This window comes from Dermacentor albipictus, chromosome 9 (assembly GCF_038994185.2).
Source record: "Dermacentor albipictus isolate Rhodes 1998 colony chromosome 9, USDA_Dalb.pri_finalv2, whole genome shotgun sequence".
NCBI lineage: Eukaryota > Metazoa > Arthropoda > Arachnida > Ixodida > Ixodidae > Dermacentor > Dermacentor albipictus.
The window spans coordinates 78,828,050-78,840,926 of NC_091829.1; the positions used below are offsets into that span (position 1 = coordinate 78,828,050).

At 45.3% G+C, this 12,877-nt stretch overlaps 2 protein-coding genes across 19 annotated transcripts in view; one reads left to right on the top strand and one right to left on the bottom strand.

Moving 5' to 3' along the window:
- The window catches only part of LOC135919011 (uncharacterized), a 997,771-nt gene that overhangs the window by 104,072 nt on the left and 880,822 nt on the right, over positions 1–12,877 (bottom strand). The gene's annotated exons all lie outside the window — the stretch shown is intronic.
- Positions 1–12,877, top strand: part of LOC135919010 (protein O-mannosyl-transferase TMTC1-like) — a 92,224-nt gene that overhangs the window by 69,507 nt on the left and 9,840 nt on the right. The window contains exons 6-11 of the mRNA XM_065452752.2: positions 2,450–2,553; positions 4,030–4,231; positions 4,856–5,031; positions 12,072–12,239; positions 12,391–12,504; positions 12,733–12,876. Of these exons, the coding sequence (XP_065308824.2) occupies positions 2,450–2,553; positions 4,030–4,231; positions 4,856–5,031; positions 12,072–12,239; positions 12,391–12,504; positions 12,733–12,876 (908 nt within the window). The remainder of the gene's footprint in view (positions 1–2,449; positions 2,554–4,029; positions 4,232–4,855; positions 5,032–12,071; positions 12,240–12,390; positions 12,505–12,732; position 12,877) is intronic.

Here is a 12,877-nt window from a genome sequence, read left to right on the forward strand (position 1 = left end):
TAATAAAATACGCGCTGTTGGAACGAGATGTGCAAGGAAACATCTCAACATAACGAGCTTCTTGACAGTTCATACGCTCGTAAACGAAAACCTTTGGCATGATTTCTTATTTTTCTCCGAGATATTGCACGCGGAAGTCATTTGGTGCGTCATGTTGCCCATAGAATAAGGGCGATGTCACATGTCACATATCATTCAAGATGGCGAGCACGCAACAATGCTGACGACTTCAGCTTATCTATGAATAAGGGCACTTTTAAACTCGAGCCACCGATGTGTAGCAGCATTTGTGACTAGCATTTGGGCAATGAACTGTTTTCTCCCTGACTGCTACACATTTTTTTTCGCGATAGTAACTATATGAACACACAGGCGAACTTACGTCGTCGCAGTCACCGTGACGTTTAGCAGAAAGTTCAGGCGCGATAATATCCTATCGGTCCCGATACCTTCGCTCGTAACTGTCGTCGCTCTTCATCACGCCAGCGTTGTTACAGTTAGTGCCCGCGGTCATCCATTGAGGTCCGTTCCTGTTTGCCGGTACGTGCGTTGTACCAAGCTTGTTAAATTAATTTTGGTGGCAGTGTTTACTTCAACCTACAGAGGAGGTGAAGGCACAAACCTTGCTTCACGTAATTGCATAAAGCTTTGCTATTGCTATCAAGGCTTCGCCTTTCAGGCAAAACTACGGCCTTCTTTTTTTTTTAGATGTCCGGAGTATTTATGGCTTCCAGTATCAAAAATTAGTTTTAATTGAACAGTTTTCTTTGAACCTTTTGTCTATTTTCGTGGTCGATGGTTGATTAGTCTAAGTTTCGATTTTCACCGACCGCTTGTGTCTTGTGTTTGGTGCTTGTGTCTTGTCCTTGTTCCTTTGTGGTTGCATGTGCTTGCGCTGTTATAATTTTTAAACCAAGTACAAAGGGCACCGAGGCGAAGGGCATATATGTAGCCTCACGCAACTGAGTTGCGCGGAAGGTTGGTCAGTGAACGCCTACGGGCTCTGGAATAATTCGGACCACCTGCGCTTCTTTAGCCTGCACCTCAATTTAAGTACATTAGCGTTTTACAGCGAAGCCGTTAGCCTATAGCTATTGAAATCACCCATAAACCACACACAGAACAGCATGCGTTTCAGGAAAGAACAAGCTTAAAACAAGCATCCGAAGCATTTGGATACCGTCAGCAGTTGTAGTGGTGGCTTTGCAACAGCTTCGCTGAGCATCCACTTTCGCAGGGACGGGATCGCGAGTCAATTGTTTTTATTCCTCCTCTCGAAATGCTGCTCCCGCGTTCAGGTATCGAACCACCGACCTCCTGTTCGGCAACAGAACGTTATATCTACTGAGCTGCCGCGAAGGGCTCTTCTACTTCAATTTTTTTCCAGCACCTATACATGTGGTATAACGTGCGCTTACGTAGAGTCGGCAACGCTCGCTGTGATTGGACGACGTGAAGCACTGCTAGCGGCGTATGCATTGCGATTGACAGGCCTGCCTTGTCACCAAACTGGTGATAATATTAAAAAATAAATTATGGGGTTTTACGTGCCAAAACCACTTTCTGATTATGAGGCACGCCGTATTGGAGGACTCCGGAAATTTTGACCACCTGGGGTTCTTTAACGTGCACCTAAATCTAAGTACACGGGTGTTTTCGCATTTCGCCCCCATCGAAATGCGGCCGCCGTGGCCGGGATTCGATACTGAGACCTCGTGCTCAGCAGCCTAACACCGTAGCCACTGAGCAACCACGGCGGGTTGATGATAATATTAGCACCTTTCTTAAACCTACGTCCGCAAATGGCGATAAGGTGATAAAGGCAAATCGGTTGTGCGGAAGCGCACAGGATAGCAAAAGCTTTCAAGAAAGGGAAAAGCTTTTCACCCACCGGACAGCAGTGACAAGTTACAAAAGAATGCCACACCAGCTTCACATTTAAAGAAATATTCGTTTTTGTGTGGGGGTACCAAGTCCTTTGCGGCGGCGTGTTTGCCCTAGCAACCGAACAAACCAATTCGTCTTCGCCTTGTGGTCTGTTAGTCTTCTGCTTAGCTGAGATGATGAAGCGAACGACTCGGATTGGTGCGGTTCCTGCGTTCAATTCTCGGACTAAGACAAGGTTTTCTTAAAGGCATTTTTTTTATGTGAGAAACTCGTATGATTTTGCTTTGTTCTATTGGAACACAATTTATTTTCTTGTATAAGCTAACATTTGTCAAAGCGATCGCTTCCAAGGAAATTACCAAAAAAAGTACGGAGTTTTACGAGCCAAAACTACGATCAGATTATTTATGAGGCACGCCGTAGTGGAGGACTCCGGAATAATTTGGACCACCTATGTGTCGTTAACGTGCACCTGAATTCAAGTACGCTGGAGAAAGGACACATACGTGCGTGAAAATACGTAGCACCTTGTTACATTCCCGTTATTTTCTTTTCTCTGCAGACGGCTTTACTCCTGTGCTTCAGGCTATGGATTCTACAGGGAAGCTTTCCCGAATTCACCGCGATGGACAACCCGGCGTCCTTCTCGCCCATTCCTGTTACCAGGTGAACACAGTGACTAAGCTAATCTACTAGTATTTATAAATTATTTGACCTTGAACCACTTGAGTAGAAAATTTATTGGCCATTTCGAACGGCTTACGTGTCAGGAGAGCTGGATCTTGAGACTGCGATGGGGCGTTGGAAAATAATTACTAATTCAACGTACTGAATCATTGACAGAGTGTCAAATAAAGGCACAAGTGTAGGCTGATGTTTCACATAAAGGAAGACCGATAATTGTGGCAACATTTACTATACATAATTGATTGATTATGTTTAATATATGTTGTAATAAATGTGTATAATAAATAATAAACATTCATTACAAATAATCGATCGACTGGTCAATCAATCAATCAATCAATCAATCAATCAATCAATTATAATGGCTCCGAAAGAATTTTTATTTTCCTACAGTATGTGCAAGCTTCTCCACCTGTAATACAAGGACAGTGAACGCGATGTGAATCACTGTGCACATTACTAGCGTAAAAAGTACGGTGTTTGCGATAAAGGCTCTGTAAAAGAAAAAGAGAATATGTATATGTCTTTGAAATTGGGTTATATTCATATGTTTGTGGTGTAAACTTTTTTTCCTAAAGAACCATTTGAGCCTCTTTTCTCGTTCTTCCAATAATCAAATAGTAACTCCCACATGCCAGTGCTTTCGCGATAGAAAACTAATCCGGCTTGCGTATTAAGGCAGGTTATAACTCGCATGTTTCGTGCTATGATGCCCTAGACACATTTATGTTTAAATATACTATTCCAGAGCAAGTTTTTAATTGCAGTTAGAAAATAGTCGCTTTGTGGCTTTAAAATATGGAACAAAACGATAATATGTGCTACCATTCAGCTTAAGTTCTCAAACTGAAACTGATGAAATCGTTTCTCGTTATATCGATATTAAGTTCGGTCTAATGAGCCGAAGCTATCAGAGCAAATAGAATCACTAAAAAAAGTGTCGCACAGAAACCGCGTTAATGAGATTAAAATCATTGATTCAAAGAAGGAAAATTATTGTGCAGAACTTTGAAGGTCAATGATATAGCAAATGCTGAATCTTATAAAAGCTGAGATTCGCGAATAAATTTATGGCACAGCAAGTATTCTTGCATGCAATATATAGAACAAGATTAGTTAAATAATATATACAGAATGAAAACTGTACGCTGGTTTCGATATGTTGAGCGATCATATGCCATATGAATACCATCTGAACAAGAGTTAGAGATCATTTATGAACGGTTGAATGAGAATCAACATGTTTTAAATGCCCTGGGATGAGATAGCTGAATGCCTAAGCACCACTGCAGAACCACAAGACACTGTGCGAAAATCTGTGCCGTCATTCGTCATTTTCATCGTACAAAAGGACAGCTACAGAGCCCATTGACTCCCACTGTTAATTTTATCTTAATGAGATTTCTACGTTTTCTTTTTATTAATCTTTTCTCTCTATTTTTCCCTTAATGACAGGCTGCTGACTTATAGCTACCTGTGCGCCTTCAACGCTTGGCTCGTCTTGTGTCCACGTGCCCTGTCTTACGATTGGCAGATGGGCAGCATACCTCTCGTGACGTCACCTTTCGATCCAAGGAATCTGGCAACACTGGCGATACTTCTTTTGCTAGCAGTTCTCGCCTGGCGGGCCTTAATTTCATCGCAACGCAAAGGCAGCGTGAGTTATATTTACGCTTCATGGGTTCCTTCCTGCAGGAAATAACTGATCGTCGCATCTCCATCTCCTTTAGGTGGTGAGATGGCACTTCTTGTGTGTCTGTCATACTGGCTCTCAGGACACGCGGCGTCTAAACATTGCTCCATATTCTGATTCTCAAAAATAACAATTTTGTGGCAGTGATATAGTGAGCAAAGTAGAAAATACCGTGACCTAAAGCTTTAATCTTCAGATTAATCGAACTATACCACTGGGTTTTTCGACAGGAAAGCTAACCGTAATAGTTGTGTTATAGCGGAAACTAAAGTAGAAAGTCCAAGTGAAAATGCGCTAAAGTACGAACAATTACGACATGTTTGCTCGCTTATGATTTAGTAGCTTAATTGGAATGGGGTTCATTACCTCTGCACCCGGGAATACGAACGTGTGTATGTGTGTGTGCATGTCTGTGTGCATGTCTGTGTGCGTGTGTGGGCGTGAGCGCGTGAACATTCTTTGTGTGGCTGTCTGAATGCCCACTTAGCAGCAGTCAGGTACATTTTGGGGATCTTGATGTCAGCTATAGAACGGGAAATGGGAGAGCCGCTGTCAACGGCTGGGTATCACCTTATACTTTTCATGAAGACTGCTGGTGGATCAAGGCAGCAGTGCTGCTACTACAGAACTCCCGAGGAAGTGCGAGAGCCTCCTTCGGGAGTACTAGTGGCACTGCTTCTTACTGTGCTGCCTTTCCTTCCGGCGACCAACCTCTATGTGACAGTCGGCTTCGTTGTCGCCGAGAGAGTTCTCTACATTCCCAGGTATGGAGCCCTTCGATCTGAACAAGCATGAATGAGGGTCGCGCAAAGGACAGGGGTAGCGCGTATGTGATTATTTACAGATGAGAAAAGGGCGTTCCGGTAGCGAAACTTCCGAATCAGATTGAATGTCTGCAATCGTGTGAAGCTACCTTTGTATATCGAACCGGATGGGTAACACTTCCAATTTCTAAAAGAGGTGAATGATGCTGCGTGCGTGGAGACCGTCTGACAACGAGGGGCTCAATTGCTTTACTTGGTACAGCTAATGCCACTAAGAACTTGACGCTTGCTCTTTTGAAAAGCTTGTAAATGAGAGGGGTAGAAAATTTAAAGCATCTAGTACCATGAAAATGGCAGTTATGGCACTACGTAACAGCACGGCACGAGACGCATGTAGTAGAGTGTAGCGTTCGTTGAAATAGCTAACTGCATTACTGCAGCACGACAGGCACCTTCCCTGTGATAACATTTTTTGCCTACTGCCACCAACTTTGGTCAGTGCGGCTATTTCCCTAGCCTCGATACACTGATTGCGTAGAGAAGCAATTAAAAAAAAATGTGTCGCCTGCGAAGAATCAAACCCTGGTCCTGCAGCACGGCGCAAGCGATTAACTACCTGCGGCGTGGCGCTTACAGTTGACGACGAGCGCAGAATAGTGTGTATCATACTTCAGCACGCGTTCTACCTGCCTCATCTGTTCTGTTCATCATCATCACATCATCATCTGTTCACATCATCTGTTCTGCCTCAGGCACAACAGATGATGTGAGCAATATTGTAAACAGCGACAGCAATCCTACCGGCGCTTGAGGCGCTTGCGCACTGTCGCCGTTGATTCCGCCGTCGTGTTGATATGGTATCCTGGCGCATGAGCAGCACGCACTTGAGGATATGCAACTTTCCCCACAGACGCCAGAGGCGCGCAGTGCGCTTTTCTGCTAACACGAGGAAGCCACGTTGGCGCATCCTCATGGCTCCGTTGACTTTGAACAAGTGCCAGGGCAGGGAAAGAGTAAAGGTTTAATATAATAGAGGTTGTTTGGTTATGGCGAGTGGAGCCCCTCCTCCAGGGCCCCACTGGTTACAGCGGCTCGCCGGGCCTGGTCAAGGGTCGCCAGTTGGCTTCCCATTTCCACTTCCGCGAGTCGCGCCTCCCACGACCAGTTATGTAGAGTGTTGTCTAGCAGCGGTGAGGTGGCAGCCGCCGGACGTAACACGCACTGGAATGTTATGTGTTCCAACGTCGGCGTTCCTTCGCACCACGGGCATTTGTTGCTGTATTTGTCTGGGTACATTTTGTGTAGCCTGTATAAATGTGGGAAAGTGTTTGTTTGTAGGCGGCGCCCGCCCCTTGCTTGTCTCCTGTCTAGGTCTGGGTGAGGAAGGGCTTTGGTTCGCCTACTTAGCCGTTGTAAGTGCCAGGGCAGTGTTCTGGTTTCCTCTGCCGGCAGCTGCGTCGTGAAGAAGTAAAAGCGTTGCTCCCGAGCAGCGGCGCGAATGTCACACCGTGTTGCACGCAAAGGTCGGAGCGTGAATGGCCATTACGCTTGACGCTGTAAACGCTGACAGTGTTCCTTTACTTTCAACTCGTACAGCATTGAGGCGTGACGCCTGTAACGCTTGCTTTGGTGGCGCTCGTCGTCAGGCCAGCGTTGTGAGACACCTGATAGCTGCCAGGGCAGGGTTTCTATTGCGACACAGTAGTTCTCGCGCGTGCTTGTGGTGCGCCAACCTGTTGCCACCAGGTATCCCTAAAATGCTCTGTGAGGAGCTATCGCTATCGCTATCGCTTTCAAGCACGCTATCGCTTTCAACGCTTCGCGCTTCGGGTGAAACTGCCCAATGCTTGAAAATAATTGTGATGTTGTGAGATTGCCAAATGCTAACTCCATTTTCCTGAACTGAGAAAACAAATTCGTGGGTTACCAAGGCGAAGCATGCTTATTTAACGACTAGAAAAGGTATAGTGCCAAACTCACGCCCTTCAGACGTTCGCGCCGGAACTGGTTCATCTGGGTTGAAACCGTGGTTTTGTTTGCAGCCTCATTATTTGGTAGAGTCTCCACTTCCATCTGTCCATCTCACTGCAGACAGGAACAAGTCTTCTCGTTCCTTGCACTATTCTCACAAAACAAATATTCGACTTGTTAGTACAGTCAGTTATCGAATCTAATGCTAGTCGAATACAAAGAGCTATTAGATTCGTATCCGAAATGTATATTATTCGCACATTTCCAGAAAGCACAATTGCCACGGTGGCGCACAGCAACAGCAATCGAAGTGCCCAGATACAGATGTATAAATAAATTCTGTGAATATGTAGGATAAGCTGGAATTGCAATTTTCATGTGCGCCATGCTAAATGTCTCCACACTCTAAATAACTCTAAATAAATTCTGGCATTTTGATTGCTAAAGCCACGATCTGATTATGACGCACGTCGTAGTGGGGGACTTCGGATTAACTTCGACCACCTGGCGCTATTTAACATCCACCCATTGTATGCTCCACGGGTGTTTTCGCATTTCAACCCAACCGAAATGCGGTCAGCACGGCCGCGACTTCATCCCGCGACCTCGTGCTTAGCAGCGTAACGCCTCTACATTCTCGTGTAGCATGTACTAGAATGCTGTACTAAATTTTACTTTTCATTTTGATCACACCTACTATCATTTTTCAATATACGACAACTATTTTGACCACACACACTGAGCGGCAAGCCACTAACACGTTGCGCGTCTTTGCTCCTCGCCGTCTCAGCACGCTGGCTGCCCAACGCTCTGATGACGTAAGCAAAACGTCATTTCGAGGGCTGCCGCTAGGCCAACACTGCGGCCTCCCGGTTTCAGCTTCGCACGCTCTGATAGCCAAATTTTGTTTTGCGTCAGTTCCGCGGGTAATAAGATTTTTCGAGGTCTAAAGTACGATGCAGCTAGTACGGATAGCTCGCTTGAATTCGCCGATCACGATGAAATCTAAAGTTTAAAAGTTATGAATTGCAGTTTTGTTTATTACCGACTAATTAAAAATCATGGGGTTTTACGTGCCAAAACCACTTTCTGATTATGAAGCACGCCGTAGTGGAGGACTCCGGAAATTTAGACCACTTGGGGTTCTTTAACGTGCACTTAAATCTAAGTACACGGGTGCTTTCGCATTTCGCCCCCATCGAAATTCGGCCGCCGTGGCCGGGATTCAATCCCGCGACCTTGTGCTCAGCAGCCTAACACCATAACCACTGACAAACCACGTGGGTAACCGACTAATTATCTGGTTTCGCCCGTCGCACTATGGTTACCACCGATCAGGTAATGTCTCTGAAGGAACCATCCTGTTATTTCAAAACGATTATTTTTAAATACTAGTAACGCTCTTCGCAGAAACACCCCGTATAGCCATAACCAAGGGGAGAACAGGCCATATACCAATTACTGCCCATGTATTGTAGTATAAAAAACAAAACAAAATTATTGACCTATATTTGTTGACCGTACAGTCTGCGCCACAACGAAGCACAAAGCTATTCATCGAACATAGCAATACCAACTACAGTTCATTTAAAAATCGTATTATCATCATTTCCACTACACAGCATAATACACAACGCGCAACTCGAAGTTACTACCTTGTAGTAAGTCGTCAATAAAATATAGTAAGTGCTCTTAGCAAACGCAGCGGTGACCAAGTCTGAATTATCAAAAGTAGTAAAGAGCTAAGGGAATGGTAGTAAAAGAGGGTAAAATTAGTGACTGCACCCCTTACTCTTTGTTTACTAAATTTTTTTCCAACGGTGCGGCGTCATCAGGTGTCACCCAACTAGCCCAAGAACAAGGTATTCCGAGTTCTAGCGCTTTCTTTACAATAGCGTTAGTCTACGTTAAAGCTAGATGCCTTCAGCGGACCCGCAGGGTAGCATCCCGTGAACTGCTGGTGTTTTACATGGAGCGCAAGGCGCCCAACGGTTTTTTGCCAGAGATTCTATTTGCGCATTCGGACGGGCATTCTCTGCAAGCCTACGTATACTTTCTGTTTCTGTGTGTTTGCTACGTTTGTCTACGGCGTGAATCGCCGCCATGTATTGTATATGGAAAGGTAACAAATGGCTTTATAAAGCACCTCTTTCTATGACAACGCGAACGCGAATGGCTATTTCGCGAACCATTATTTCTTGCGCTTGTTACGCTTCCTCTATAAGGCGAGAAAAATAAATTCGCTTCCACGCGGGGCGCATCCTCACATAATTGCAACGCTGCTGCAGTAAATTGCCGCAGTGGTCATTCGGTACCGTCGTTTTCATTTTTTTCATACCACCGGTGCCACCGTTTCTCAATGTGTTGCGTACTCTCGGCAGTAAGTTATCCGCTTGCGGATTCAATGGCCCATCATACCTTATTTCTTTTTCTCTCCTATTGAAAGTTTCGGCTGTGCTTTGTTCTCCACGTGGCTGGTCGTTTCCTGTCCCAAACCATGGCCCGCCAGGCTTCGTTTCTAACGGGTCTGTTGTTTTGCTCGAAAAGCATTTCTTTTATTTCCTTCACTACATGCATTGTTTCTGCGTGAAGGCGTTATTCTGTAGCACACAACGGTGTAAGCGCTTACTTCTCCGCCGTTGTGTAATGTTCTCGCCTGTCTTTCTTCTTGTTACTTGGCATGAAAAATCACCCACGACTTCACTCGTTCATTAACTGTTGCCATCTATTCACCAACAATGCATGAACGTATTTTATCCTCGAGTTGTTCTACTTTCGCAACAATTTGTCGCATGCCCTAATGCGTTTCACGTGTCGTCTCGTTTTAATTTTTCATTCGTACATTTATAATGCAATATGCTGTTGGTTGGTTGGCTGGTTGGTCGTTTGGTTATTTAAGGTGTCTGGACACAGGCAGAGCTAAAAAAAGAAAAAGATTTATAGTCGTAGAGGCTGCCTCATCGATTCTAACGTAATTATCCGGCTCTACAACGATACCGCTCGCTCAGCAGAGCAAATAATATCAAGAAGGCATAAAACAACAAAACCTACTTACGCTCTCTCGAGCTGACTTCGCGCCAATATTGATGATAGTAATAATAATTGCCACACACAACATGGCGTTGCTATAAATCCATCGTACAATGAAAATAATATTATATGATGTTTTTGCTAGAGAAAGCGAACATGATTTCTTTTTTTTGCATTGCACTAAAGGAAAAACGGGCTGTTCAGTGTACGTGCTTTGCTTACTCTGAACACTCCATAATTCTGAAAAGATGGTGCGTAAATGGCACCACATATGGTCGATGCGTTCGATACTGACGATGAAGATTCATCAGTGAGTATTCTGGTGACGTCATTTAGACAAAATTACTTCACGCTATATCTGCACAACCTTCAACCCTGTAATGCCTAAGGTATTTCAAGACACGCTGTTTCGAAACCTACCTCCATATCCTGATTTTGGCACGGAAAAATTAACACCTAGGCTTTACTAGCGTTTTAAATACGCTGAGATGTTTTTAGTCGGAGATGAAACTACAAAATAATGAATTGCTGCATTAATCCACTGCTGTAGCTCGCTGGCTGTGGCGGTGCGTTGCTAAGGACGAGGTCGCTTGTTCTATCCTCGCCATGGTGGTCGCATCTTGTAGTGTGTGTGTGTGCGTGTCTGCGTGTGTGCGTGCGTGTGTGTGTGTGTGTGTGTGTGTGTGTGTGTGTGTGTGTGTGTGTGTGTGTGTGTGTGTGTGTGGAATGCGAACATACACGCGTAGCTTGATTGACGTGTGCGTTGAGGACCCCCACGTGATCAAAATAAATCCGGAGTCCCCCAGAACAGCGTGCCTCGTAATAAGATCGAAGTTTTGCCACGTGGCGAAGTTACATCTACAATAACATTTCAATGTTTTGCTACGTACAAAGGTACTCGACATGGTCAGAAATCATGGTGAACGAACTGTTCCAATTTCCTTCCCCTTCGAACTGTTTTTTGGGAATCACAGGCTTCAAAAACCACACGAAGACGGACCACGTGAGTAAGTAGGGTGAAACTGTAATAAGCTGCGGCGTAATTGTTATGCTGCCACTGAATTGCGAGCGCACTGCAGTTTCTTTCTGAGCACCGCAGCTGAAAACGAGAAATATTGTTGCGTTATTAGCGCTTTATTAGCGAAAGTATCTTTTGTTTCCCAATCATAGGTTACTTCACTGAGCCACCGCGTTGGCTAAGTGAGTATGGGGTCTCACTGCGGAGAACGTGGTCGTGGATTCGAACCTGGTGGCGGCGATCATATTCAGATCAGACCAGAACGCTCAGACCGCTCGTGTAACGTGTGTTGTGTTCACGTTAAAGAACAGGAGTTAAAGAAGTGGAATCTGGATTCCTCCATTACGTCGTGCCCCATGGCGAAGTTATTGTTTAGCCAAGGTATAGCGGGGTAATTTATTCTAAAGTTGCACAACTCTCATTCGCCTCTTCCTCGTAAATGAACGAGTGTCCGTGGGGGCGTTGTAAATAATCGCTCGGCCGCAGAATTTTTGTCATCAGAGTGTTATTTCGAAATGCGGTTTTAAATATAACTGCCTGCACAGCTCTCGATTCAGAAATAGCCGTGTCCACTACGTCGGTTTCCCTTACGACAGTTACATTTGTGCGACCATCTGTGACTATTCTCTCAATTTCTGTAAAACCACACGCGTCAGCGAACTTGCCGCAATTTCCTTCTTTCCTTCCCTCCTCTCTCTCCCTGTTATCTTTGCTTTCCCCTTTCCCATTCCCCCGGTGTAGGGTAGCCAACCGGGCGTCATTGTGGTTAACCTCCCTGCCTTCTACTTTTCTCTTTGCTCCTCCTCCTACATCGATATACGACATTTGGATGGGCGGAAATGAAGCCCCTCCCCCCCCCCTTCCCTCCTTGAGGACAGTGACTTCTAAATTTGAAACTTTCGTCTACACTCGATGGCAGTGTTGCTTTTCATTTGTTGCTAGAATGATTTCGAGCTTGCAGGTTCGCTGTTCCACGATACCCACTCCTTTTCTCTCTGCCCTCTCGCACCAACGATTGCAGCATCGGAGTTACACTGCTCCTGGCCGAAGGACTGCGCCGCCTCCACACGAGGTGCTCTCGAGCGATGCGGTGGTGCACCGCGAGCTCCTGCTTCATTCTAGTGCTGCTCTTTGCTGCCCGTACTTGGAGCAGGAACGGCGTGTGGGCCTCTAGAGAAGCCCTGTTCGAGTGAGTTCGAGCATTTTATTTCGTCTCCTTCGAATTTCTTCAAATTCCGCGCTTCTAAAAAAATATCAACAAGAGTTACGCTTTGTTTCTGTGCTCTCGAGCGGAATAATCATTCATTAGATTGAAAAGACATGAATACTCCTTCTTCCAGATCAGGTATCAGGGACCTTCCAGGAAACGCAAAGATGCATTACAACTACGCTAATCTGCAGAAAGACATCGGCAACTCCGACCAGGCTGTCAAGCACTACAGGCTGGCGATCGAGTAAGCCATATCTTTTTTTTTTCAGCGATGTACCAAATTTGAAGCAATAGTCCTCATGCGCTGCTTGTCTTTTGTGATTAACACTTATTCCGCTTCGGCTGTGCACCCTACTGTTAAGATTGAAAATGTGGCTAGCTGGGGCTTACTCCAAGTATGGTGCAAAAACGTTCCATATCAAAGTTGAATACCCTGCCTCACGTTTGGAACTATTGCTCCCTCTTTGCTCAGGTTGTGGCCCGAGCACGCCAGCGTGCACAATAACTTGGGCACTGTGCTGACGTCGACGGAGGAGTCGGAACGTCACTTCCGGTACGCCTTGCGCGTCAATCCAAATCACCCTGGAGCTCATTTTAACCTCGCCAATATCTACAGG